The sequence below is a fragment of the Pempheris klunzingeri genome, chromosome 24 (genome assembly GCF_042242105.1).
Source record: "Pempheris klunzingeri isolate RE-2024b chromosome 24, fPemKlu1.hap1, whole genome shotgun sequence".
NCBI classification, from domain to species: Eukaryota; Metazoa; Chordata; class Actinopteri; order Acropomatiformes; family Pempheridae; genus Pempheris; species Pempheris klunzingeri.
In genome coordinates this window covers 13,958,051-13,984,303 of record NC_092035.1, presented here as the reverse complement: position 1 = coordinate 13,984,303, position 26,253 = coordinate 13,958,051, and the positions used below count along the sequence as shown (strand labels likewise).

General features: G+C 41.2%; 1 protein-coding gene across 3 annotated transcripts in view; it reads right to left on the bottom strand.

The window, feature by feature from the left end:
• Positions 1–12,694: 12,694 nt before the first annotated feature.
• Positions 12,695–26,253, bottom strand: part of LOC139223469 (diacylglycerol kinase zeta-like) — an 89,419-nt gene continuing 75,860 nt past the window's right edge. For all 3 annotated transcript variants that reach the window (XM_070855373.1, XM_070855371.1, XM_070855372.1), the window contains 5 exons: positions 24,815–24,855; positions 23,699–23,819; positions 22,732–22,768; positions 22,204–22,303; positions 12,695–15,795 (listed from right to left, as the gene is read on the bottom strand). In XM_070855373.1, coding sequence (XP_070711474.1) covers positions 15,679–15,795; positions 22,204–22,303; positions 22,732–22,768; positions 23,699–23,819; positions 24,815–24,855 — 416 coding nt within the window. In that variant the 3' untranslated portion in view covers positions 12,695–15,678. The remainder of the gene's footprint in view (positions 15,796–22,203; positions 22,304–22,731; positions 22,769–23,698; positions 23,820–24,814; positions 24,856–26,253) is intronic.

Genomic DNA, 26,253 nt, shown 5'->3' with positions numbered 1-26,253 from the left:
GGCTCAGAGGTAGAGTGGATCGTCCCTCAATCGAAAGGTCGGTGGTTTGATCCTATGAGTCAGCATGTCGAAGCATCCTCGGGCAGGACACTGAACCCCAACTTGCTCCTGAATAGCATAGCTATAGTTCACATTACGCAGTGAAGCACAGCATAGCTTCAGTGTATGATGTGAAAAAACTACAGAGTCCAGCACTGCCTTTGCATATGTACACACCACAGTAAACACAGTCCACTTTGAAGCTGTTTTAAATGGAATGTGGGTCAGTGTATCATCCGATTAATTCAATTATTTGATCCAGTCATTAAAAAACATTAAAAAAACAGAAAAACAAAGGAATTTTAATATCTGTTTTCCTCTATGCACGAAAGCATTTAAAAAGGATGTTTGTTTTCCTGTTTCAGCTCACAAATCTAATACAAAAGGAAGCCAAAGTAATATAATAATTCTAGTTTATGTTTTTCTTCATTTTTGTGAGTCCAGGCTGTGTGTCCAGGTTTTTCATGTGCACAGTGTATAACTTGGTGGGCAACACAGAAGGCAGCACAATGGAGCACCATCAGAAACTCTTCTGATGGTGCTGACTGTGCATGACATATTGAATGATGATATATTGTAGGGTTGTTGTATTGGATTTCATTAGTTTTAGAAAGGTGGACGTAATAAACTGGCAACTGATTGTAGTGGGGTACTTATGTCTGTACTTATATATACACCTATATATTGCATAATGAATACCTGGTCATACTGGAAGGCAGTATGCACAGCCTCCACAAACAGCACAACAGATGTCATGTAGACATTCTGGTAAGTAAGTGGTTCTGCCACATGAGCAGAGAGCTAACGCTGCCGTCTGTTGGACAGGCTTTTTTAATGAGTAGACTTAATTAGAACAAATAGAACTTAATAGACTTAATTTCAGCAATTTAATACATTTCTGCATATTGTATATTAGAAATATAGAGCTTGTTAACCAAGCATGGTGGTCTTCAGGTAATACAGAAATTATGAGCTTACGCTTCCAACACAAAAGCTGGAGTAGTTACTTGTCTAATCATATTTGGCAGGACTAATCCACTCAGAAGAGCACCTGCAATACCAAACCGTACAAAATGTCCAGCTGGTACAGTAAGAGGAGCTCAGCTCAACAAGTGAATCACAGAAGTAGGCCTGTCTTCTGCTTGTAAAGAGCTTTAGTTTTGAGTGACTTCCTACCAACTGATCAGAAACATGTAGTGACACCAGGTTAATCAGTCTTTAAACAGTGATCAGCTAGCACCAGGGGACGCCTTCATCATCAGCAACTTAGCAGGTGGATCTCAAATTAAATGACTTGTGGCAGGGGGCCACAAAGTTGAAGTCTATCATCTGCTTGACAGACCTCCAGACCTGGGTTTGGGGAAAGGCCTCTTGTAGCTCCCTTGGAATTTGTGCCCTGATCTAATAACAGCTCCATTGGAGATCTTCGTCAGGTAATCAAATCCCTCAGGGCCATTTAGAATCAGTCTACATCCATTTTATTCAGGAGCTTCCAGATGCAGCCCTTGTTGTGAAGCATTTGCAGATGATGCCCCATTGTTTCTCATTATGTCTTCCAACTTTTAGCAGCACTGCCCCAGAGCAGTAGAGTGAAACCAACAGAACATTGACTTCCTGGACAGCTCTACCTTGGATGGGTCTCTCCATCTCACCTACACAAGAATTTAATTATTAATTCTGCAGCCATCTTGAATTGATGTCCACACAGATGGCAAAAAACTTTCAAAACTTCAGAACTAGACAATATACAAAGACAAAGGTCAGTGACATGGTTCAACCACTTTTGAATGCGGAAAAACAGGCAAATAACACATTTAGGGTCACAGTAATATAGATTTGGCCATTTAGCTTCTTTCAATAAGCAAATGAAACTAGTTTATTCTCTTATATCAACTGCAAAGTTATCAGTATCTCAAACCCAAGCATGTTCACACTGATTTACTGATAAATGGAGCAGGAGAAAAAGAGAGAGGATGGTCTCATGCTTTGAGGGTCCGTAAACACACCAGGGACAGACACTTATGTTGAAAAGACATTAGAATGTCCATTTTGCATAATATATCCCCTTAGTGTTGTTAGACCTTCAAAGAATTCCTCACAGCTGTTCCCAGGCAAGCCATGAAAAGACACAGAGAACATAGTATGAGAACATTACAAATACATAGCACACAGCATGAATGGTTTCTGTGCGCATAAGGGGTCCATAAATAGAGAGATTAGACTAACAGATCACCTTGAAGATTGTATTGTGTACAATGGTGAGACTTTGCTGAGAATGCACACCTTGAGGAAGGCCAAACATCTCCCCAACATGCTCCTACAGGAAAAGACTGTATTCCTACTCCAACACTTTAGTCACTTTCCAATACATTCCAGCTCAGTAATAATATACTAATAGTGAGTTCATAACGCAATTTTTCGATTAATCATGGATATGTGGTGACATTAACAGCATGATAATAATGAGATAATATAGGTTTATGTTTATAGGCGACTATCAGTGTTTCCCATAGGATTTTCTGTGTCTGAGGTGGGTAGACCCAGGGGCCACATTTTTGTACATTTTAAAGTTAAATGTATTCTGAGAACAAAATTATGAGGCTAGATGAAGAACTTTGTGCTCTTGTAACACATTGATTGCTTAGATATTAATGGTGATGACCCACAAAGCAGGGTAAATGTGATGGAATTTAACGCAATTCACAAATGGCCAAAACACATAATCAACTACAACATACATTTGAGCCATCAAAGAAATGAAGTGGTTTTATAAAATCAAAAAATATACTTGAGTAGAAAAACTGAAGGTTTTAGCTAAAAAAATAAAAAATATTTCTTTTATATTATATATAAATATTGATTTTCCTATTTCAGTTAGGGCTGAGCCAAACTGTAGAACTTGCTGTTTGATCTCAGAACATTTTACAGAACAGAATAATTCTCTAAGGTGGTACAGTAAAACTGTTTGATTTGACTTTATGTGAACTGAGAGCTGTTCTGAACTCATACACTGTTGCCCATAAAGTTGGAATAAAATGTTTTTTACCTCTTCTCATGAAATGATTGTGACAATGTGATTTATTCTTGATAAATAAAGTGTATATCTTCTCAACTTTATAGATCAAACTCTTCCAAACGTATCACAGTGAAACTTAAACCACAATGAACCTTTGCAAACTGTGTATTCAGGCTTTAACAAATTGGGGGTATTGAACAATTATTCCAACTTTATGGACAACAGTGTATATCAGCTACTGCCCTTCACAATTTTTAATTCATAAAGGGACACAGATGACATGTTTTATGCCTCCTGTAGATATAATCCAGCTGCTCTAAATTCCATATACAGTACATGATGTTATTAGTTTAGTTTGAAAACTGGACATAGTCACGTGTGTCCTTGTTCTAAGGTCAAGCCTGCCACAATTGCATGAATTGTATTGTACGTAGTGTGCCTTTCATAGCCTCTCTTCAGATAAGACTTTCATACTGCAGCACAAATTGAGAAAACTGACAGTATAGTTGCCCCCCTGTCAGCTCGCTCCGGGCTGTTTCAGAGCATTTACCATAAAGGTCAGAATCAAGCACCCAGGAAGTGTGCCAGGCTTTGAAGCCAATTTGACATAGGGGCCAAACAGTGTTACAATAGCATCCATCCTGTGATGCTATTGGGTCCAAAAGCCTTTTTCTCATGGACTTGCATTGTGAAAGAAATATCTGTAAAACAGCCTCATAACCCCAACAAAATGATTTATTTCAGTGGAGGAATTTGATCAATTTCAATCTGATAGCATCTGGAAAGCTTAAAAGAGCTATAGAAATATTTTACTTATTTTATCCATTTTCCAGTTAGCAGACAGCCAAACTGGAAGTTAGGGTCATGGTCAGTTAGTTGGCTTGGCTAACTCAAAGGGGCCCACAGAGCATCTGCAGTGCGTCTCATCTCTATAATATCTCCATAGCTTTAGAGGGGCTGACAGACAAGAAGCGAGAGATGCTTGGCTAAAGCAACAGCACAAAACACAATGTTAGAAATCTTTTATGTTTTTTTTTTTATGTTGGGACGAATTAGACTTTGGAGGGTCACCACAGTCACAGATGAGTGTAATATCTTTAAAGTAACATGAACATTTTTAGAAGTTAAAACTGATGATTGCCATATTGTAATGTTGAAATTCATCCCTCCTTGTGTTCTAATCATTCCCTTTTGATTTAAGGTAATACTGTACAAATGATATGTTTAAACACACAATATGCCATTTCTGCTGCTAGGGGTTTATCTTAATCAGGGAGAAATTATGTTCACAGATGAGATAATATAAAGTTTTATTCATGTTACGTTCACTAGGGGTTTAAAGATTCACCGATAAGAACTGGAAAACGATTTTAAATTTTAAGATACGACCACATTGGTTGGCGGACTTCTGAATCAATCTGAAGGTAACACGAAACGGTCAATTGCTGGTTCTAAAGTGACAAACCTGTTGGCTAAATATGGCCACTCCAATCTCGCGACATTACCACGCAGCCGTTCACGAGACTAACGTTAGCATAACGTCCTTTCAGAGGCAGCAACAACAACATAAAGGGCACAATGCACTATCAAATCTAAAATTTAAAGTTCAGAAGACATTTGGATTTTTGAAGGACAAAACAGAGATTACAGTAGTAGCATGCTCGCTGTTGAGACAGCAATGCAGCCTGCAAGGAATCTGTGGATGCTAGTGCCAGCACAGCTAGTAGAAGCAAGAACACAAGACAAAGTGTCACGGCATCTATTACCCGTGCTATTGTTAAGGACTTAAGGCCTTAAGGTGCAGGTGAAAGTGATGACATGATAGATATCAGATACCAAGTAGACAGCACTTCACTGTCAAATGTGTTACCAAAGTAATACCAAAGTACCAATGCAGAACGAGTGGCAATAACAATCAGCGCCTGGACTTCTTGCGCCATCGATACTCATGTGACTATCACAGCACATCACATGGGACATGGCCAGTGAGGAGATCATGAGGTACAGGTGGACTTAGCACTGCTGTCGTCTATAGACAAAGAAGTGCCTCTGTATACCAATCACCAGTGTGGCATCAGAAAGAGTGTTCAGCAGTGCAGGAGATATTATCTCCCCACAACACGGTCATGATCAATTTATTTTCCTTTAAAAGAATCTTGACAAGCAAAGGGACACGTGAGATTCTCCACTGCGTGTGAGATATGTTATATTTCACATCAATACAGTGAGGTGAAAGAACGTGTGCTGCATGTGTTCGTGTAAAAGTGCAAGGATACATTAATATTGAAAAGAACATGCTGCTGTGGTGCAGAGAAACACTGTATTACTGTCAATGAGAAGAGCTGCCCACCTCTGAGCCAGGTTTTGTCCGGCTTGTCTTCCTGTTAAAGGGGAGTGTTCCCTTGCCATTGTCCCCCTGATGCTTGCACATGCGGGGATTCTTGAATCCTTAATTTTGAATTCTTCAATCATTAAAGAATTTTGTCAAGAAATGCTCTGTAAATGTGTGCTATATAAATAAAGATTGGTTGAACAACTGTAGCCACAGACAATGTCAAACTTTGTAGTATTTGCTATCAAAGAAAGTGCGTCAATACAGGGACAAAACTAATAATTCCATCCTTGTTAAAAGGTTTTATTCACAGGGAAAACCTAAAAAAAAAAATAGTTCCCATTTTGGCAAATTCCATGATATTTCTTCATCATATCTTCTGATGTGTAAGGTATACTAGCTACATCACATTTCAGCAATCTTAGTAATATGGTCAGAAAAAGAACACTTCATGGGGCACCAGGGTCCAGAGCTCAAGCCCCCCTGCAATAAGCATTATATTTAATGAAAGGATGGATATTTAATGAGGAGGTTCATATATTTTGGCATTTTCTACATATCACTATGAAAGAGTCCTTGGATTCGTGAACATTTTGCAGCATTTGTGCTTCGTAATGTTTCTGCTCTACGATAGAAACACACTGGAGGAGCGAGACTTCTCATCCTTGCCATTATGTTGTTTAATTAAACACCGCTCACCAAGAATAGCAATAGATTTCCTAAGGATGGTGTGCAAATCCAGAATAGTTGATATTTGAACTGCTACATCCAGATTAGATGTATTGATCACTTTGTCTTGTTATCAGTATACTTAATGAGCAGCTGTATTGTTTTCTGGGAACAAACTGGAAACAAACTATACTGGACCAATCTTAGTGCACTCTTTGCGTTTAGGACTAGTTGCATAAAAAATATTCAGAAAATCTTCTACACATTGTTGTCAACTTATCAGCAGTCTGGGTAAAAGGCAATGTAAAATGTCACTGTGAATACAGGAGCCTTTCATCCACAAAGTAGGATTGATTAGTCTCGACAATCCATAGCTACTTCAGTGGGTCAGGTATGTAACTCTTCTCATAATTATTCCACTGAACAAAACATAGAAATAAAACAAGTTGACTGTTGACTGTTATCAGCCCGTTACAATGCCTGGTGAATGGATCCCACTGCACTTACCAGTAGGCCACAAGCATTTAGGCACATATTATCATCAACACTCCCAGAACAACATATATATATATATATATATAATATTCAACCCGTGGTAAGCATTCTGAAATGGGCACGTTTTGGTTCATCAAATAGACATGGTTAGGTTTAGGAAAAAATTGCCAAGAAAACCGTCAACTAAATCTAAACCTAAACATGTACTTTCAAAAGCATTAACTCTTTGCTGACTTGTGGTTTCTCTTTTGGTTTTGACGTGACCTGCTGTATACAGTGTCACTGGGATTCTGCTTCTACTAGTTGGTTTAGTCGGCTACTTCCATCCCACATGATGTGTGATGATAGAGCCTGATGCAGATGAAGAGGCAGATGCAGAAGGTGCAAGGTGCAGGCTCTAAATAGTCTATCCTGCTGGATTTAAGGATAAGCTATACTCTGTGTTTTTGTGTGTTTATTGTGTAAAATATCTTAAATCATCTATGTTATGGTTCAAAGGTAGAGCTGATCGCCATTCGTGTCAAAGTGTCCTTGGACAAGACGCTGAACCCCAGTATACTCCCGAAGCTGTGTAGCTCTGTAGTGTAAAAATGCACACACACACACACACGCACCATTGGGAGCATTTCAGAGTTCACTGTCTTGCTTTGACACTTTGACATATGTCCAAATGGTAACCTTGCAATTAGTGGACATCTGCTCTACTGCTGAGCCACAGCTGCCCAATTAATTCACTTTCTGACACATACTTGGCAGATTTTGCATAAAACAAACTACCAACTGCAAATATAGCCTAGACTAGAAGCCAAGTTTAAGAAGACTAATCCTATGCATTTAAAGAAATGACCAACAAAAATATCTGTTGACACCTCAGTAGGAGCATTTGCAACCCGACAGTAACCCTGATAAGAATACTTATAACATCAGCTGCACCGCAGATAACACATGGATGTAATACCTGAATAACGATGATATCTACCTTGTGCACTCTTTCATCACAAGGATAGTTGTTTACTGCAGATCAACACTATAACACACTTGATGTAGGCCTATGTGGTTTACTTCTCCTAATAAGGACTTTGTGTGGGAAATGAAACAAAACAATACTACTCAACAGATCAGAAAACTATATTTGACTTTCAATTCTTAGATTTAAGCATTTAAAGTCTTAAATTGGCTTTTGTACCTCCATGACTTAATATTTATGTGAGTCAACTTGCATGATAGGTGGAGTTCCCCAAGACTCACTCCTGGGGCCTCTTTTATATGGCCAAATAAGGCCATCATAATTATGCTGACAATATACAAATTGACCTAACTCTATCATCAAGGGAATAAGAAATGTTGGCTTAAGTGGCCACAGAGCTGTTTGGCTGCTAATAGCAACATCAATAGCTGCATCTGCTTACAATCACCTCCCATCTGTATAGCAATAGCTGCATATCTGTATAACAACAGTGGCAGGAAGAACTCCCCTTTAACAGGAAGAAACCTTGAACAGACCCAGGCTCAATGTGGGCGGCTTCTGTAGGGGTCCGCGTTGGGTGGAGGGTGAGAGAGAGACAGAGAGAGAGAGAGACAGAGAGAGAGAGACAAGACAAACAGCAACCAACATACTAACAGTGACTAAAGCAAAGCACTTGCAGGAGCCTGGCGCAGCCGCAGAGAGCACAGAGGAGAGACACTCCACTCCGTGTGCACGCTGCTCATGAGTCGCAGAGCGGGATGGAAATGGGAATGTTTCTTCGCTGTCACACTAAAATAAATCCTTACATTTGAGCCACACAGCCTCAGTCACTTCCTCACCTCGTCCACTGTGTGTGTGCCTCTCTGTGACATAAGCTAATCTAGCTAGCTAGCTCATCATCCATCCATCCATTATCTCTACCGCTTATCTGTCAGGGTCGAGGGAGAGCTGGAGCCAATCCCAGCTGACTTCAGGCAAGAGGCGGGGTCACCCAGGACTGGTCACCAGCCAATCACAGGGCCACATACAGAGACAGACAAGCATTCACTCTCACACTCACACCTACAGCCAATTTAGAGTCACCAATGAACCTGCATGTCTTTTGGATTGTGGGAGGAAGCCGGAGTACCCGGAGAGAACCCATGCTAGCATGGGGAGAACATGCAAACAGAAAGATTCCAAGTTCAAAACCAGGGTTTGAACCTGGAACCTTCTTGCTGTGAGTCAACCGTGCTGACCACAGCACCACCATGCTGCTCTGCTAGCTCATCATGTCTCAGTCTAAAGTGTATGCTCAAAAATAGAGAAAGGAGTGGGACTCAAACCCTGAATTCAAATGCTGGTTGAAGCCGTTTATTGGAGACCATACACGGGCGGGTAAGGCTGATTTCTACGCCAAACTTTGTGATATAAAAAAAGCACGACAACTCAAAAACATACTGAAAAGGCAAAGCCTTCCAACAGTTCCACCCAAAGCAAGCTGCCATTAATGAGGAAAAACACTGACTGAAGCCACCATGGCGTTAGCTGTTGCTGAACACTGTTCCATGCTGTCATGTTGACCCACAGGAGCTGGGGATCGAACCCCCGACCTTCTGATTGAAGGAAATGATTAATGGTGTTCTAGCACCATACTTTCTCAAAAAGTTGGTCGCAGATGTGGGTGACCAGCGTTCCAGCCTCCTCCTCCATGAGTCCACAGATGGAAGTGTCTTCTAAGTACCTGGGGGTTGTGATAAGGTACTTTACCATCCCCAGTAGTGTGGAGTACTTGCTACGGGAGACTTAGAACTGGTTTTCAGTGTCTCCAAAGTGCAGGGAGGCCTACAAAGCCATAAATGAGAGCATCAGCTGTGGGGAGAAACCCTTACAAATAACCAAGGTGTGTGCCACACGTTGGCTCTCCATTCAACCAGCGGTTTCACGCATCTTGGACCAGTTGGAGGTGCTTAAACTGCATTTCACATTCAGTCCAGTGAACACTGCTACATGGCTGAGGTTTTATACTCCATGTCCATCCATCCATCCATTATCTCTACCGCTTATCCCTCAGGGTCGCGGGGGAGCTGGAGCCAATCCCAGCTGACTTCAGGCGAGAGGCGGGTCACACCCTGAACTGGTCGCCAGCCAATCACAGGGCCACATACAGAGACAGACAAACACTCACTCTTACACTCACACCTACGGCCAAGTTAGAGTCACCAATGAACCTAGCTTGCATGTCTTTTGGATTGTGGGAGGAAGCCGGAGTACCTGGAGAGAACCCACGCTAGCATGCAAAAGTCCACACAGAAAGATTCCAGGTTCAAATTTGAACCTGGAACCTTCTTGCTGTGAGGTAACAGTGCTAACCACAGCACCACCATGCTCCCCTGCTCTCTGTTATGTGATTGTGATTACTCCCCCAAACATTTATGTAAAACTTGCTGTTTTTTATTTGTTGTTTCTATATAGATAATAGATGGATGGATGGATGGACATAAAAGAGAGATAGAAAGGTGAAGCAGACGTCCTGAGGCAGGTCATTCAAGAGCAGAGAATAGAACTGGGGAAAACCTGTCTGTGCCTTACATGGAATCAATAAATCAATTGGTGTTATTGGAGACTCTTCTGGTGTTTTGGAGACTCTGACTGAACCCCCAACCCCCCCCCCCCCCCCCCCCCCAAAAAAGCAGGTAGAAGTTTGGGTTCAGGTGTTTTGCATTTTTGAGGACACAGCACCCCCTTGTGTCCTGTAGGAGTAACTACTTATCAATGTTCCTCCACTCGTTTACTCTTTTTCACTGTTTTGTCTTTTCATTTATTATATCTTTATAAATCTTTACTTTTCATAAGTCACTCAGTGATATGTGTTAGCACTGTTCATTTGGGATGAATAAAAATAGTGTGAAGTGTGTGTACCTGCCCGTTGTGTTCTTTTCTGTCCAGGGAGCCACATCTGGCCATTTTTGCAGCAAGCACATGAGCCAGAGCCCGTCTGCCCTGAGCCACAGCTCTGTGGAGACATCTGGCAGTTTGAAAAGACTTCAGACTGTTTATCCATCACTTTGAGCTGTTTCATTATTTGACTATGTCAGCCACTTTTAGTTGCTCATTTCAGCCTCTTTGCTTGCTAGCTAGTGTTCAGTTTTTAATACCCCTGCCAGGAATGACTGGTTTAAATTGGTGACTTTGAACCGTGTTGGTCCTCAGTGAAAACTGTGAGTTTTCATCAAAAGGCGTTGCCTTGGCGATGCGGCGAATTTCGATCGAAAATGTTCCTTCGCCGTGAGCATTAAAAGTGCAGTAACTCCACTCTACAAGGTCCTATCTTCACCACATGTTACTGTTTGATGACTGTTCGGCACTGAAGACATGTATATGCCAATTTTGAGTCATAGCGCCACCTAGTGGTGAGAGGAAGTGCATGTTTTATCCTCAGATGTCTCTCTCTCAGCAGGTTAGTCACAGCCACCTCAAATTTGGTTTTTCAATCTGTTCCAAACTTGTCATGATTAATGAGATTCCCGGCCTGAACACATCTACATGCCAGTTAGTGACCACAGTCATTGCGCCACCTAGTGACAACAGGAAGTAAGACTTTTGTGCCAATCATCATTTGATTTGCATGAAATGTTCACGGTGTAGTCAACACTTCATATGCTGAAATATAGGATGCAATTAGTGGCTGTTCTCTAGCGTCACATAGGGGACACAGGAAGTAACATGTAACTCCTTGATGCACTGTCCGAAATACATGAACATTCTGTGCCGCATGGAAGGGTCGGTGTCCGCCAACAGGACGAAGCCGCCACACACCCCGACATGCACAAAGGTGCGAGGGCCCGCCAACGCTGTTTGCAGCTTTAATTGGACTTTAATTCTGTCTCACCTGGAAGGACGGCTGTGGATCAGTGGTAGAGTGGGTTGTCCCTCTATCAGAAGGTCGGGGGTTCGATCCCCAGCTCCTATGGGTCAGAATGTTGAAGTGTCCTTGGGCAAGACACTGAACCCCAACTTGCTCCTGAAGCAGCTTCAGTGTGTGAGAATAGTCTCCAAATTACATTCCTCCTGAAAGAGGAAAGTAAAGAGCTTTGAGTAGTTGAAATAACTAGAAAGGAGCTATACAAATACAGACCATTTACCATTTTCTACTAGAAATCCCTGAAGGTAAATATCTTCAGTGACTGAAAGCTGACAACACAGATATTCAGGGCGCAGTATCATAGTGAGTTATCGTATCTGACGTAGTTCTCTGGTGTTTTGTTTGGACCACAGTGGTGTAGCTGCTAGTTCTGACTGGGCCTGAACGCTCCACTGTAAAGCTAGCACTAATGGGAGGGAGGACTTCCTGTGATTTCTCGTAAAGTAAAAGACACTTAAAAACGGCGAATTACAATCACAGTGTCCTTCAGCCTCTTGTCCTGCCTGCCAGGAGGCAGACAGTCTCCTGTTGTGTGCATAAACTGTGTGGTTGTGGCTACATGTGTGAAAGTCCAGACCTGATTCTCCGGGAAATTATATGAGAAAACGGCTTCCGTAAATGTGATTTTTGAATGGCATCCTACATATGATTCAGCTGGATAGAACTCATTTTGACCCAGACTTGTACTTCTTAATCTCTTTTTCAGTGTATTTTAATGATCTTCATCAGCAGATGGAAAGTCATTTATCTTTTATCATGGAGACGGCTCAGTTGTCACACATTGGGGAACCGGGGAGCTGCACTTGTTCTTAACTGTATTGTATTCAGGAACTAATTATCTAGTAGGAATTTACAGTATTACAGGTTACATTTAGAATGTTCATGTTCAGTAATATGTGCACATATTACTGAGTTCTTAAAGAGCTCATAGTACCGTACTACCCCACTAGAGCACTGTGCTCCCAGACTGCAGGCCTACTGGTGGTTCCTAAAGTCCTCTAAAGTAGTGATGGAGCCAGAGCTTTCATTATAAAGTGGGGCTTAATGAGACACTGATAAACTACAGATGAACCTGCTTTAGGCTGTATAGACTCTATGGAGTATGGTGACATATTTACATATACACAAGTGTGACTATTTGATTCTTAGGAGGTATTTGCATTCTGAGAGAACTTTGCAGCAACATAGTCCTGTGTTTCCAGGAAGAAACAGAAATAATTAAATGCTAAATTCACTGGTGAAAACACAAAAGAAACAATATATGTTCTCAAATATACTGCCTTTTTAATTTTGAGAATAACAAATTATACAAATATCAAAGAACTTAAAAACAAATAAGCAAATACAGGGTTATAAAGACAAATAAAATTAAAAATATTTAAATATTTCACACCGATCTGTTTACTGAAAAACAAAACATGAGAGAATGAAGACTAGATTGGGCACAGATGTAAATTTCAAAAAAAGAAAAAGATCTAGCCTGCCGCATCACTGCGATTTAGCACATGCAAAGAGTTTGACAATTCAAAGCTAATCTGAAGACACCAACACGTTTCAAACGCTGAAATCCGCAGGCAAGAAAAATAAAGTAGTGGAAGCTAGTTTGAGAGTTGTCTTTCTCATTTGCAAATTATTTCAGACGCTGCTGAGCTGACTCAGTGTCAGAGTATATTCTAATAATCTAATGTACAAAGTATAGCCAGAAAGTATAAAAAAAAATCCTGGTGCAAAGAACCTTTTTTTCCTCAACTATGACTGAAAATGGGTTGGACAGTATCTTCTAACAGTTCACTTCAAAACAGAGCAGAAGTCTAGCGGTCTGAAGGTCCAGCTGTCGCTCCGAGTTTAGATCTGCCGAGTACTGTATGTCATATACTGGGGAGGAACTGGATTTTGTTCGCTGATGACATATTAATCTAGAAAGCTCTTTGGTAAACTTGTGTGTGTGTTATGTCAACAAGAACTGGCAAAAAGACATTACTGAAAAACATGTCTTGTGAGGAAAATATTAATTAATTAATTAATTAATTAATTACTATTAATTCCATTCTTTCTGTCGTTATATGCAGACAGATGGCAAAACCTGAACGGTGCTTTCCTGAACTAAGGCAAAGCTGCAGCAGGAGCGATACCAGGGTAGAGACACCAGGCTTTGTGTTTTAAACATCTTCACTCGTGCTTACAAAGCCTGGGTAAATGCACATTAATGTCTCAGGACTGAGTCTTGTCTTTTTCTCATATCCAGGATATGATGTCCCCATGGAAACCAGGTTCTTTATCTCTACATAGACATGATTCTAACAGGCTCCAGGTTTCTGACAATGAGGCTTTTTGCATTAGTATTATTATGTTTATTATTATGAGGTTGCAGCCCATGTTTCCATTGTTATTTTCTCTTAGTGCCTGCTGTTATTTATGAATGAAGGACTTTGTTTCTGTTGAGTTGTTGTCCAGATGTTGCAGCACTGCGTAGATCTCATTCCTGTACACACTGAGTTACCTGATCAGGTTGCTGGATTTGTCTTTTATCAACATTCATTTTGCAGGAAAAAAATCATCATTTTGCCATTTATTTCTGAAGGAGGGGCTCGACTTGTGTTTAAATCTGGATTGGAGGTTGTGCCTCAAAGAGAGAGCTGTGTGTTAATGCTCCCCCTTGTTCTGAGGATACCTTCTATATTCCTCCCTCACCAGCAAACCCCCCCCATATATGCTGCAGGCTTCCAGCGAGCATCCTAAACAGAGTCCCCCACTCATGGGGTCTTCATGTTGCCTCACTTCGATATATCTTCTTCGAATAATGGGCTGCCAGAACAATGTTCACATGACAGTTTCAAAACATTATCAGTAAGTTGAGAGAAATTAGAATTGGGATTGTGTTGTCGCGGTTTAGCACTATAACGATTTCTGCGCACTAAATTTTTTAAATGTAAACTGTAAAAATTTGGCACAACAAATTATAATAATCATGAGACTTGATTAACTTTAGCAAAACAATCTTAATAAAACATGAACATTTAATTTTCTTTTTTTTTTTATCTATAGTGCATACACACACACGCACACTTGCTCTAATTTGACATTACTGTACTCTAATACAAACCTCTGACAACACAGTCACAATAAGGAGAAAAAGTCAAGCAATCACATTAACATTTTGTCAGCTGCTCTTACTAAGAACTGAAAATTGACTGTGCACTTCCAGAGCACAATATGATCACAAGTTAAATCCTTCTGCTGACAAATTATTGAAATACTGCTTGTATCATGATCTGATGTTTTGATTGAAGCATGTTGGTGTAAAGTCACCTCAGCCCAGAAGCTCACCTCAGACATTCAGTCCTTCAGTGCAGGCACCAGACAACCACCTCTTTGATTACTGTCCAACTCATAAATAATAATCAACTCCAGAATATGTTAGGTTTTGTTTGGATTCGAGCTAACCCCTTTAAAACACTCGATGTGGCAGACAAGCACCTCCCGGACTCTGTGAGAGAAAATTACTGTTTTTGTCAAAGGAGTCTGGCGGCTTTGATAAGAGGGATGAAACAGCTGGTCAAAATGACAAAAAATAAGCACTTCAGGTGGACATACTTTGATCAGGTGTGGCCGTCCCAAAGCCTGTTTTAATGAGGCCGTCTACTGGACCAGTTCCAAAAGGTTTTCTTAACAATTAGTGATTTAGGAACCACAATATGTAGAAATAGGGCCAGGTTTTAAAATTCTGGAGTTTTCAAGTCTGAACACTAACTTTACTTAAGACAACTTAACCCCACAAAACATCCCATTGTAGATGATCAATTTCAGTGACAATCCAGTCCTTTGAACGTGTCTGATATGAAAGTATTTCCTGTCAGTTCTGACAACCCAAATTGCCATTCAAATTTAGAAACAAGATTCAGATCATCCCAAAGCTGTTTCTATTTTCCGGACTTCACTAACACTTATTACTGAGCTACTCAAAATGAAAAGGAATGACTTCATGAACTTAATTTTACCGCACGTCTTCACCGTCATTAACATGAGCTTCAACCATCAGAGTGACTGTCATTACCATCATCATTTCCATCATTATTATCCCTTCCATTCTCATTATTAAATGCATGTAGAGATCAGATTTGGCACAGCGTTGCTCTCAGCATCTGTACAAGGACGCACGTCCACCCGTCACACAGGCCTTAATGAGCTGCTGCCAGTCTGATGAAGATGAGCAAGAAGGCGGCAGATTCTTCATCCACACGGAGACTTCAACAGTTTCAGACAGCCGTTTCCTGATCCTCTCTCTGTATCATCTGGTAATGCTGTCTGTTCTCCAGATAGGCGGCCAGTTCAGAGTCATGGGCCTTCTCAGCCCTGTTCTTAGGCGTGTCACCCTGACGAAGAGACACAAAGAAAAACATACAGAGATAGATTATTTCTCTCATTTCAACGGTTTATTCTTTCTTGTCTTTTGCTCAACTTGAGGACCAACACTTACAGTATACATTAAGCTATCTCAAGAGCTACGGGCAAGTTGTCATCTTTTTGTGTCTTTAGCCCCTTTTCCACCGCAGGAACTTTTCTCATTTACCCGGGATTTTGAAAAACCTTGGCGAAATTACCCGGGGAAGAAAAAACTTTCCCTCAACCCCAAACTTTCCCTGAAAAAAGTACCTAGTAGAAGGTAGGACTTTTCAGTCCAGATTACCAGGAATTCTTTCACCCAGGTAAATAAATTCCTGGTAATAAAAGTTCCTGGAAATGTTGGTGGAAAAGGGGCCTCTGACTGTATTATGGTGCTTTTACTACGTGTTCTAAATGTAATCCATGTTTTAGTGAATTCACGTAGCAAAACATTTGCACAGTTGGTTACATAGATTTCTCAATACTGTGTTCATTTTCCAAAATTATTCACCAAGTAAATGGTCTGTATTTGTAGAGCTCCTTTCTGGTCATTTCAACTACTCAAAGCTCTTTACATCACATCCTCATTCACCCATTCACACATCATTCATACAGGAATCTAAGGTGTTCTTTCACACATTCACACACTGAAGCTGCTTCAGAAGCAAGTTGGGGTTCAGTGACACTTCGACACGCCGACCCATGTTGATGGAACCACCGACCTTCTGATTGAGGGACGACCCACTCCACCTCTGAGCCACAGCCGCCCCTAACAAGTCAGGACAAGAGCAGTGCATCTGGACTACAATGTAGGAGGGTTTTCATTGCTTTGACAGTAATGGATTCTATGTCCACATCTTTGACTGTAAAATGTCATTGTTTTCTCCCTCAAACCTAACCACCCGCAAAACATGCACAAGTTTACATCTGTATTGAAAACTACTAAACTGAAGTTCAAAACGCAGCATAACACAAAGTCAATTGGACAGAAAAAGGAAGAAAAAACAGAAGACAGGGTTGACTAATACAAAGTGGTCGCTGCAGTGCATGACCCAACACAGAAGGGTTAACTCCTCAGGCAACACTGAGCAGTCTACATGCATCTAAAGGCCAGCTCAGACAAAAGAGTCACGATGAGACAAAACTGTTTGAGAACGTTGCAGCGGTGCAAACTGGCCTCTGACTGAACTTTGCGAGTCGCCAGTGGCTGGTTTTTAGAACATAAAGTGTGTCACCTGTTTCAACAGCCAATCGGTTCGTATCAAAGTCAGTTAGCCACCTTGTCTGGTTGAAATGGCAGCAGTTTGGACAGAGGCGAGAGAGTGATGGTACTGCTCCGGAAACAGACTCAAGAGAAGGTGACAACAGAGGAGATCTCCTCAGCCTTTGCTTCCATTGTTTTAGCAATACTAGAAACACAACTGTAGCAAGTAACTCACTATCCTCATTCAAATTATAAGATACTACAAATTGTATTCAGCTTAAAATAAAAGTGTGAAAAGCCGTCAGTTCCATGAAGACGCTGAGCTGAGCTGTCTCGTCTTGTGCGTTGGCGTAAAAGTTTCAACTCATCTTGTCACGACTCTTCGGTCTGAACTTGGCTTCAAGAAACAGGTAGACTCCTCTGAGGCCAGCAACATCTGTTCTTCTAAATACGAGGGGATGCTCGTGTTTTTCCACAGCACACTACGGTGGAAGAAGGGGTTTGCCTTGATGGTGTGTTCGAGATGCGATCGTTCACACAAACCGTGATAACGCCTGAGGTCGTCATCTCCTCCTCAAACAGCTCGCTGTGGTTGTTTCTGCTTGTGCTACTCTTCCCTGCAAGATTTAAAACTGATCTGCTGACAAACCAGCACAAAAATGTGTCCACATCTGCACAAAGAAGTCAAATTTGCACACCAGACTAGCTCATTACCTAAAAGGCAGAATACTGTTTACTGTGCTGTGCAGCCCTTTCACGTTCACAGGATTAACCATTTGGATTTGATGGGACCTGTTGTCATTCACCTTGCACCTAGACTTTAACAACAGCAAAATCACCAGTATGTTGTCCACATGTGTTGTGATCTGTGATCAACACTGCCCTTTGCTTCAACATCTCAGCCTCGTTAAAACAGGTCTTATTCCCACTTGGCACAAGGACCAGCCTCTCCTCTCCGATATGCCGCAAACTCCGAGGTGATTCATTAAGTTTTAGCTGCTGTGTCTAAAATGTGAGCGAATGCAAAGTGTGATACTGAGTTCACAGGCCAGCTTGTGCCCGTGTAGATGACTTTTCCATCTCATGTCTCTATTATTGAGAAGTGCTGTTGTTGTTGTTGTTGTTGTTGAAGTAGCACTGTCTCCAACTGATAAAAATGAGATAATATGAGGCAACTGAATTGGAAATTAAATAAACAACACGTGTCCTTGAGAGGACACACACACACACACACACACACAAAGCTGAGCACACATATTAAAGTGGTTGAAGTGGTTGTTTATGGGTAAGGGGCCATTACACTGATCATTTTCAGTTTTCAGAGTTTAGAACAGACTCTAATTAGTTGAGTCCAGTGTGTGTGTGTGTGTGTGTGTGTGTGTGTGTGTGTGTGTGTGTGTGTGTGTGTGTGTGCGCATTTGTCTTTGGGGTACTACCATATTTGGAACCATTCCCAGTGAGAGAGGGAGAGAGAGAGAGAGAGAGAGAGAAGGAGAATGAGAGAAAGGGAGCAGAATTTTATTTCAAGACCAGAGAGCAAAACACAACTGCTCCAAAAGCCTCCAGTTTACATTATCCAGACAGAGAGAGACAGATGAGGGGGGGGGGTTACCCTAAGTGCTGAGTGCAGAGAAATAAAAGATAAAAGAGTACTTTATAGCGAATATCAAAATCATAGTCTTCTTTTAAGTCATTTGTCTCTCTCTCATTCATTTCATCCTCTCACTGTCTGTCTCTTTCACACGCTCTCCCTCTCCATTCTTTCCTCTCCTCTCTCTCCCTCTCTCTCTGTATCTAGGTCATTGCTGAGTCCAGCCAGTTAGGAGCTTTTTCTACACGGTTGGAACCTCCGAGGAAAACTGAACATAAATGAAAGAAGATGTATATTTGAGACCCCCCCACACACACACACACACACACACACACACACACGCGTGCACCAACACGCCAAGAGACATGAAGTGATACAGGAACACACGCCAACCTGTGCTTAAACAAGTCTACGGTGTTATTTTCCAAGCTGTGACTTTGCCAAGCAGCAATCACAGCTGAGCTGTGAGGTCAATGCAGCTGAGCCCTTCTGTGGCCACTATGTGTGTCAAGGTTCCAAGAGAAAGGATCACGCTGAAGTGTATTCTCAGAGGTCACCGTCATGCCTGTTTGGATGTCTTATAATGGATCCACATTGAGAGTGGTCGCCAAGAAGGAAACATTCTATACTTCGGCTTTAATGACAACTTTGGTGCTTTAATTTAGACTCGGGTCTTACATATTTTAGGTTTGTGGTCCAAACCAGCAGCTGATAACGAGCCACAGTGGCCTCTCCCTTCGGGGGAACCATGTCCGTCCACTAAAAGTTGTTTTTGCCACAGACAGGCCCAGATTGTAATTTGAAGTGTCATAGACCTTAACAAGAAACAGCCATTACACAGCTCTCTTCAAAGCCACCAGATTCTATTGACAAAAATAGAAGTTTTACCTCACAGAACACAGATTAGTTACTTTCTGTATTATTGTGTGATTTTGGTGTTTTAAATGGTTCGTTCGAATCCAACATGATGTTTGTGTTAGACACAATAATACAAGCAAACAAGGTAAAAGGTCTGTGAAGTAAAAACACAGTTCTTTTTCGATATCGGCTGAGGCAACGCACCAGATCAATCCCAAACACTCAACCCAAAATATGTAAAAATAGAACCCAAGTTTAAAAATACTGAAGAAAATGAGATACCATTAGTTGTTCACACTATCACAAATCCAAGATGTTGAATGACAAAGTCCAAAAACTTTTTCACAGTCCATTATGTTACCTATAACTAGTTTCAGTTCAGTTCAGCCTCGGCCATCCACATAGCTCTTCCTGGGGGATCCCAAGACATTACCAGGCCACATTTGATATGTCGTCCCTCCAGAATGTTCTGAGTTCGCCCCAGGGTCTGCTCTGAATTGGAAGTGCTGGAAAAGACTCAAGGGAGGCATCCTGATCAGATGATAGGACCATAACTGACTGGATGTCAAGGTTCCTCACCCTATCTATTACGCTGGTTGTGCTCATGATCAAATTTTTGGGGTCATCACCTAAAGATCACGAGCTAGGCAAAGGTTGGAAGGTACTGTAGATTGAATGGTACAATTCAGTCCCATTCTGCCAGCCCACAGGCACTAATCACCTACAGATGACACTGAAAAGGTGCATCAATGCAGCTCCACTATACAAATATCAGAATTTTAGGCTGGCTGAATGATATTATCCCTGACTCCTGTGTGAAATTACCCAGCTTCACAGGGGTACAAGCTGACAGAGACACTAGAGCAAGAGGAAAGAACAAAGGTGGGGGACTGGTTTTGTTAGCGAACAATAGATGGTGCAACCCTGGGTAAAGGAGAAGATCTGCTGTCAGGATGTTGAACTGTCGGTCTCTGACCTTACGATGTACCGAGGGACTTTTCTCACATTTTCACCATTGCTGCTTACATTCAACCACAAGCTGGAGGTTCATCAACAATGCTGCTGCAAAGATACAAGACCAGCACTGCTTCAGCCCTTCCACCACTTGGCAGATCAGATCACAACCTGGTCTTTTTAAAGTCTTCCTACGAACAACAGAGGCCAGAGAGAGGCCTGCTTTGAGTAAGCAAAGTGGGAAAATAACAATAACTACATTAACTTCTCTAGAGGTAAGGTTATACCTAGAAAGCCTGGATCACCGGCACATTAAGACATTCCTCAACCAGAAAAAGGAGGCCTTTAGGGATGGAAGCGAGGAGAAGCGCAAGTGCAACAAGAGCTAAAGAGGAGTCTAAAGCAGGCCGGATGGACAAAAGGAAAAGTGAAGAGTGAAGCTGCAGCACAAGAACACCAGAGATGGTGGTGACCAGCACAGTGTCTCCGCTCCTGTTCACCCTGCACACATCACACTTAACTTGGAGATGGTTGTGGACTTTTGCAGGTCTAAGCCCCCACTTCATCCAGTCCACATTAGAGGAAAGGACATTGAGGTGGTGCAATGGAAATGGTCTGTATTTGTATAGCGACTTTCTATTCACTTCGACTACTCAAAGCACTTTTACGTTACATACTCATTCACCCTTTTGACACGGTGACTCACAGGAGGCGGGGATCAGACAGCTGACCCTCCGATTGATGGACGACTCATTCTACCTCGGAGCCACAGCCACCATTCCTATAAATACCTATGGACAACAAAACTGGACTGCTCCCTCAATACAGATGCCCTCTGCAGGAAGGGACAGAGCTGGCTATTCCTCAGGAGGCTCTGGTCCTTTGATGTGTGAGGTGAAGCGTTCCACATGTTCTACCACATGTTCTACCACATGTTCTACCAGTCAGCGGTGGCAAGTGCACTGTTTTATGCTGCAATCTTCTTTGGAGGTAACGTCAGATTTTGTTTTCTTTGTATTAATCACCCAGTTATCTGCGCAGTAGCAACATTTGGCCCAGTCCTGTCTGTGGTGTTGGAGCTGGGCCGGACTCCTCTGCAAGAAATGCAGCTTCACTGACACAAAACTTGCTTCAGAAATGTGTGTACTCCATGCACTCAATAGAAACAGATGATCGCTTGTTCTCAGTCGTTCTGTTGCTTACTGTACGGTAATATCTTTAGAGTGGACCATAAACCCAACTTGAAGCTTCCATCAAAGACCTTCTGGAGACATCACAGACGCTATATCCATGTTTTCTATGTATGTATGTACATTCACACATAGGACTCATCCCAAGAATGGCGGTATTCATAACCACATCTGGATGCTGTGGGAAGACATATGAGGAAGGAGCCCTGCAGATGGATGACGTTTGAAATGCCAGGCTGTGGAGGGTGTTCGATATGTTCTTGAAGGGCAACACCAGAGTGAACCATGGATAATAGGCATGTATAATGTGTGTTGTGAATATGGGCTTTAGAGGAAGTAGAGAAAACTGATCTGATATCGCATATGGACAGTTAGTGTTCCATATGTTGCATATGATTGATTTATTACATTTATTACAAAATAATATTCTTTATTTTCTGTTTATTATCTGTTTCAGAGTCTGATTTGGGCAAAACAGCAATGTCTGGTGAGCTATTTAGATGTGGGAATAAGCCTCTGCTAGTTAAGTGTTTCTCATTCTATGTATTTAAAGCTGAAATTTAAATGCGTCGACACACACACACTTGTGTGCAGAACCTACCTGTAGGTCTGTTTTCATTAGCGAGGCTCCTGCTTCTACCAGATAATGACAGATGGTTCTGTGACACAGAGATGCAGCTCGATGAAGAACCGTCTCCCCACTGGTGGTCCAGAGTACAAAGACAGAGAGAGAGAGAGAGAGTGAGCATAAAACAGCAGCATCTGACATCTTCTGGGAGTCATGCTCCATTGATCACCCTACTGCTTAGTTTTTCATATTCTCTTTAAAATTTTGTACACATGTTAGGATGCCCAGCGAATATAAACAAGCCAGTGGGACGACATCAAAGCTGGTGCTACAGTCGTGGGACAAAGTTTCACAGTTTTACAACATTTTTTCAGCCACACTGTGCTACAGAGAGTATGTCCATAAATACATGAAATTATAGTCACAGGACATCAAAGGATAGAAACACAGACAATGATATTTCAACATTAGCATTTTAAATCCCTTTATAATTTGTTTAATTCAACATTCATATTTGAATTGTTAAGATAAAGGTAGCCATGATTACACTACTGCACTTACTGTAGGTTTTCTGTGACATCAAGCAGGTCACTTGGAGCTGGAAAACAGACAGATGGGAGGAAATGACTGTAAACAGACATCAAACTAGACCAGCTTACCAGCTGTCAATCAAAACATTTGTCATATGTTCACTGGCTTTCTATGAACTCAAATCAAAAACAAATCTACATATTTAGTTCAATTCATACATCGTCCTAATAAAAGTGTCTATCAGAGAGATGGTGACAAACAATACTTGTCTGTTGTTTGTTCTGCCCACATAACATACAGTTGCACTCAAAATTATTCAACTCCCATTGCAAATTAGGTGTACTGGCAAAATGAATCAGCTGCGTTCCATGAGCAACTCAAATAAAAACTACTGAAATAGCTCAAACTCCAAGATGTGCGTCACTGGTCCCTCCAACAGGACAATGATCACAAGCATACCTCAATGTCCCCCAAGGCTTGGTTTCGCCTGACTATCTGGTGGGATTTGAAGAAGGCGGTTGCAGCACGCAAACCCAAGAATATTAGAGAGCTGGGGGCTGTTGCCCATGAAGAATGGGCTGAGATTCCTCAGGAACGCTGTCAGAACCTGGTGTCTGGCTATGCATCATGTTTGCAGCAGGTCATAACAGCAAAATGATGCTCTACTAAGCACTAAAGATGCTTGTCAAGAAGATGTAGAATAATTTTGAGACTGCAGTGCTCATTAAAAGGGGTATATTGTGTTGAGTTTGGAGAAACCACCTGTAATACTAGTTGTGTTGAGCTATTTCAATTGTTCTTGTTTGATTTGTTCATTAGACACAAATGTAGACAGTATGTTTACATGTGATGTTGATATGCCAGGTATCTTAAGATGCACAAAATATTTTGAAAAAATGAATTCTTTCATTACAGTTTCCTTGAATCTAAACTAATTTCAATATATGGTTCAATGGTGAATTGTAATTCATAATGGATTCTGGTTTGCTGCAGTTACCGTTGTCCAGGATGTAGCGCACCATCTCTTTGCTTCCAGTACTGACAGCATAGTGCAGTAAACTGCAGCCTGACAAGTCCAGTGTTGTGAGGTCCGCTCCCTTCAGGTGCAGCTCCTTCAGCTTTTGGTAAAATAGGGGTTAAATGAGCTTTAAAATGGAAAACAAAATGCAATTTGTGGCAATGTTTTGATAAAATACTACGAGTATTAATCAAGAAGTTGCATCATGCAGACAGAAGGACATAAGCACGAGATTCACACTCTTTTTGCTCTGATTTTGGTCTCCACCAACTCCTGGGAAAAATATCTTGCTCTTTAGCTGTTCAATGCGTCTAAATTAATAGCGGTTTAGGGTATGTATCACAGTGAGAAATGTTAAGGTTTTTCCATGAGCCTATCAAACTTAATACAGCATAGGTCATACATCAAAAGCAACTCACACAAAAAGTGGAAATAAGAATATGTTAAAAAGAATATGGGTTTAAGATTGAATATATAAAAATAAAATAATAAAACAATTGAACTATTAATAAAAATAAGAACTAACAATAAAAATGACAGTGGAGTTTAGACACACTAGGTAAAAGCCACGTTAAAGGGTTTTCTTTAAAAGACATCGAAATTCCACTTCCACTCTCAGCTTCCACTACATTCCACAGGCTGAGGCCATAGTGGCTACAAGCAGCCTTGCAGTGGGTCTTAGACTGCACACTTGGAACAGTCAAGAGATACCCACCAGGGGATCTAGTGAGTACAAATCTAGACCTGTAATTGGGACCAAGTGATTGTTAGTGATTTGTAGACCAGTAAAAGAATCTTAAAATGAATTCTAAAACAAAGAGGTAGCCTGAGCAGGGATTTTAAAACAGGTTCAGGTTGGTCTGCTTTAGCCGCGCTGTGCCAAGTCAACCTGTGATGAACCACCCCGAAGCTAAGTTAAAATAAGAACAGCTGAACACAGACATGAAGTTCTGTTAGAAAGTTGTTAAATTGTAAACAGTTAACACATCTGTAGTTGAATTATATTCTCCAAAGCTGCCTAAAGCTTTAAAACAAAACTATCTATCATGGATTATATATAGAAACGCTGCTGATGGACTGGCTAATAAAACTCACCTTCTTCATGTCTTTGTTCTTAACACACTCGATCAACATCTCTAGAGGGAGAGAGAGAGAGAGAGAGAGAGATTAGCAAAGAGTAGTCAAGCTGAAGATGTGGTTTAAAACCATGCATCTGACCTTCTTTGCTTTGTATGTTTTCTAACTGACAACTCAGGGACAACACAGAGTATTTAGAGTTTTTGATATAAAGCAATCACAGAAAACGTCAGGCTGCAGGATCATACAATACAACCAGAAGACAGAAGTTAGAAGATGAGTTAGGGCGCTATTTCTATAGAACAAGGCAACCTGATATCACAGAAATTCGTGGTATGACTACGACTTCTTCCGTGGTGGTGTCACGTAATGTGTTAAAGTTACGTGCCGCCTCCATGGAAACAATGTCAATGCCATAGAAGTTTGCAAAATACTCAAGAAATGTAATTATTGATTTGTTTCCATGGACACAAATATTTTTTTCTTCATGTCCCTCAACACGATTTTCAAATGAATACATTTCTATGGGATTAGTCAGTGGAACTTCTGTAGGAGCTGGGATCACTGAAGCCGGCTTCTGATTTCTCATTTTATGTTCATTTTTAAACTATAACTAACGCTATATTACTCAACATTTAACCACAAGCTTTTATCCTGTCTGCGGCGGTCTAGAGGGTCCACTGCTGGTCAAAAACGTGTCCTTTATAAGTCAACAACACGACACACACACACACACACACACACACACACACACACACATTTGCTCCATTGAACTCCTCAGTTTGAAATTGCATCACAGTTGCATCACACACATAAGGAGATGTCCCTCTTTCTAATCTCAAGCGGGAACACTACAAGATCTGAACATTAAGGAGCATCACACGCTGATGATGATGTGATTAAGATGATCATACCAGAGGGAGCAAACGGACCAACTCACATGATCTCATGGGAAGCAGATATAAACAAGTCTGGGTGGGCTAACACAGGCTATCTGTTCTTCAGAGAGAACAGGAGGTGAGGTTATCATTGGCAGTTTTAATATCAGTCAACAGTAGCTAGCTCAAAGCCTCGGATGTTTAACGTGAGCAAATCTAGAGGTTTAAGATTGGATCTGTAAACCCTTTACATTACCAGATAATCTGGGCTGAACATCGGAAGCAACCAAGGTACCAGAGCAGATTTTCTTCTGATTGTCAGGAATGATGAATAAGGGATAGAAAAGGGATGAAAACTCCTGCAGAGTGAGTCCAGCCTAATACAGCAGTCCTATAATTAATCCTGCCGTCTGAAGGTTCTATGTTCTGTTTCTTTTTAAAAATGGTTTAAGAGGTGAACTGTATGCTTATTGTGGAAGTGTATTACGTTATACTAACAGGTATATTATTTTGTCATCATTTTACTATTAATGATGGTATATTGAAATAGAAAGATAGGTACAGACAGAGTTAGAGGGA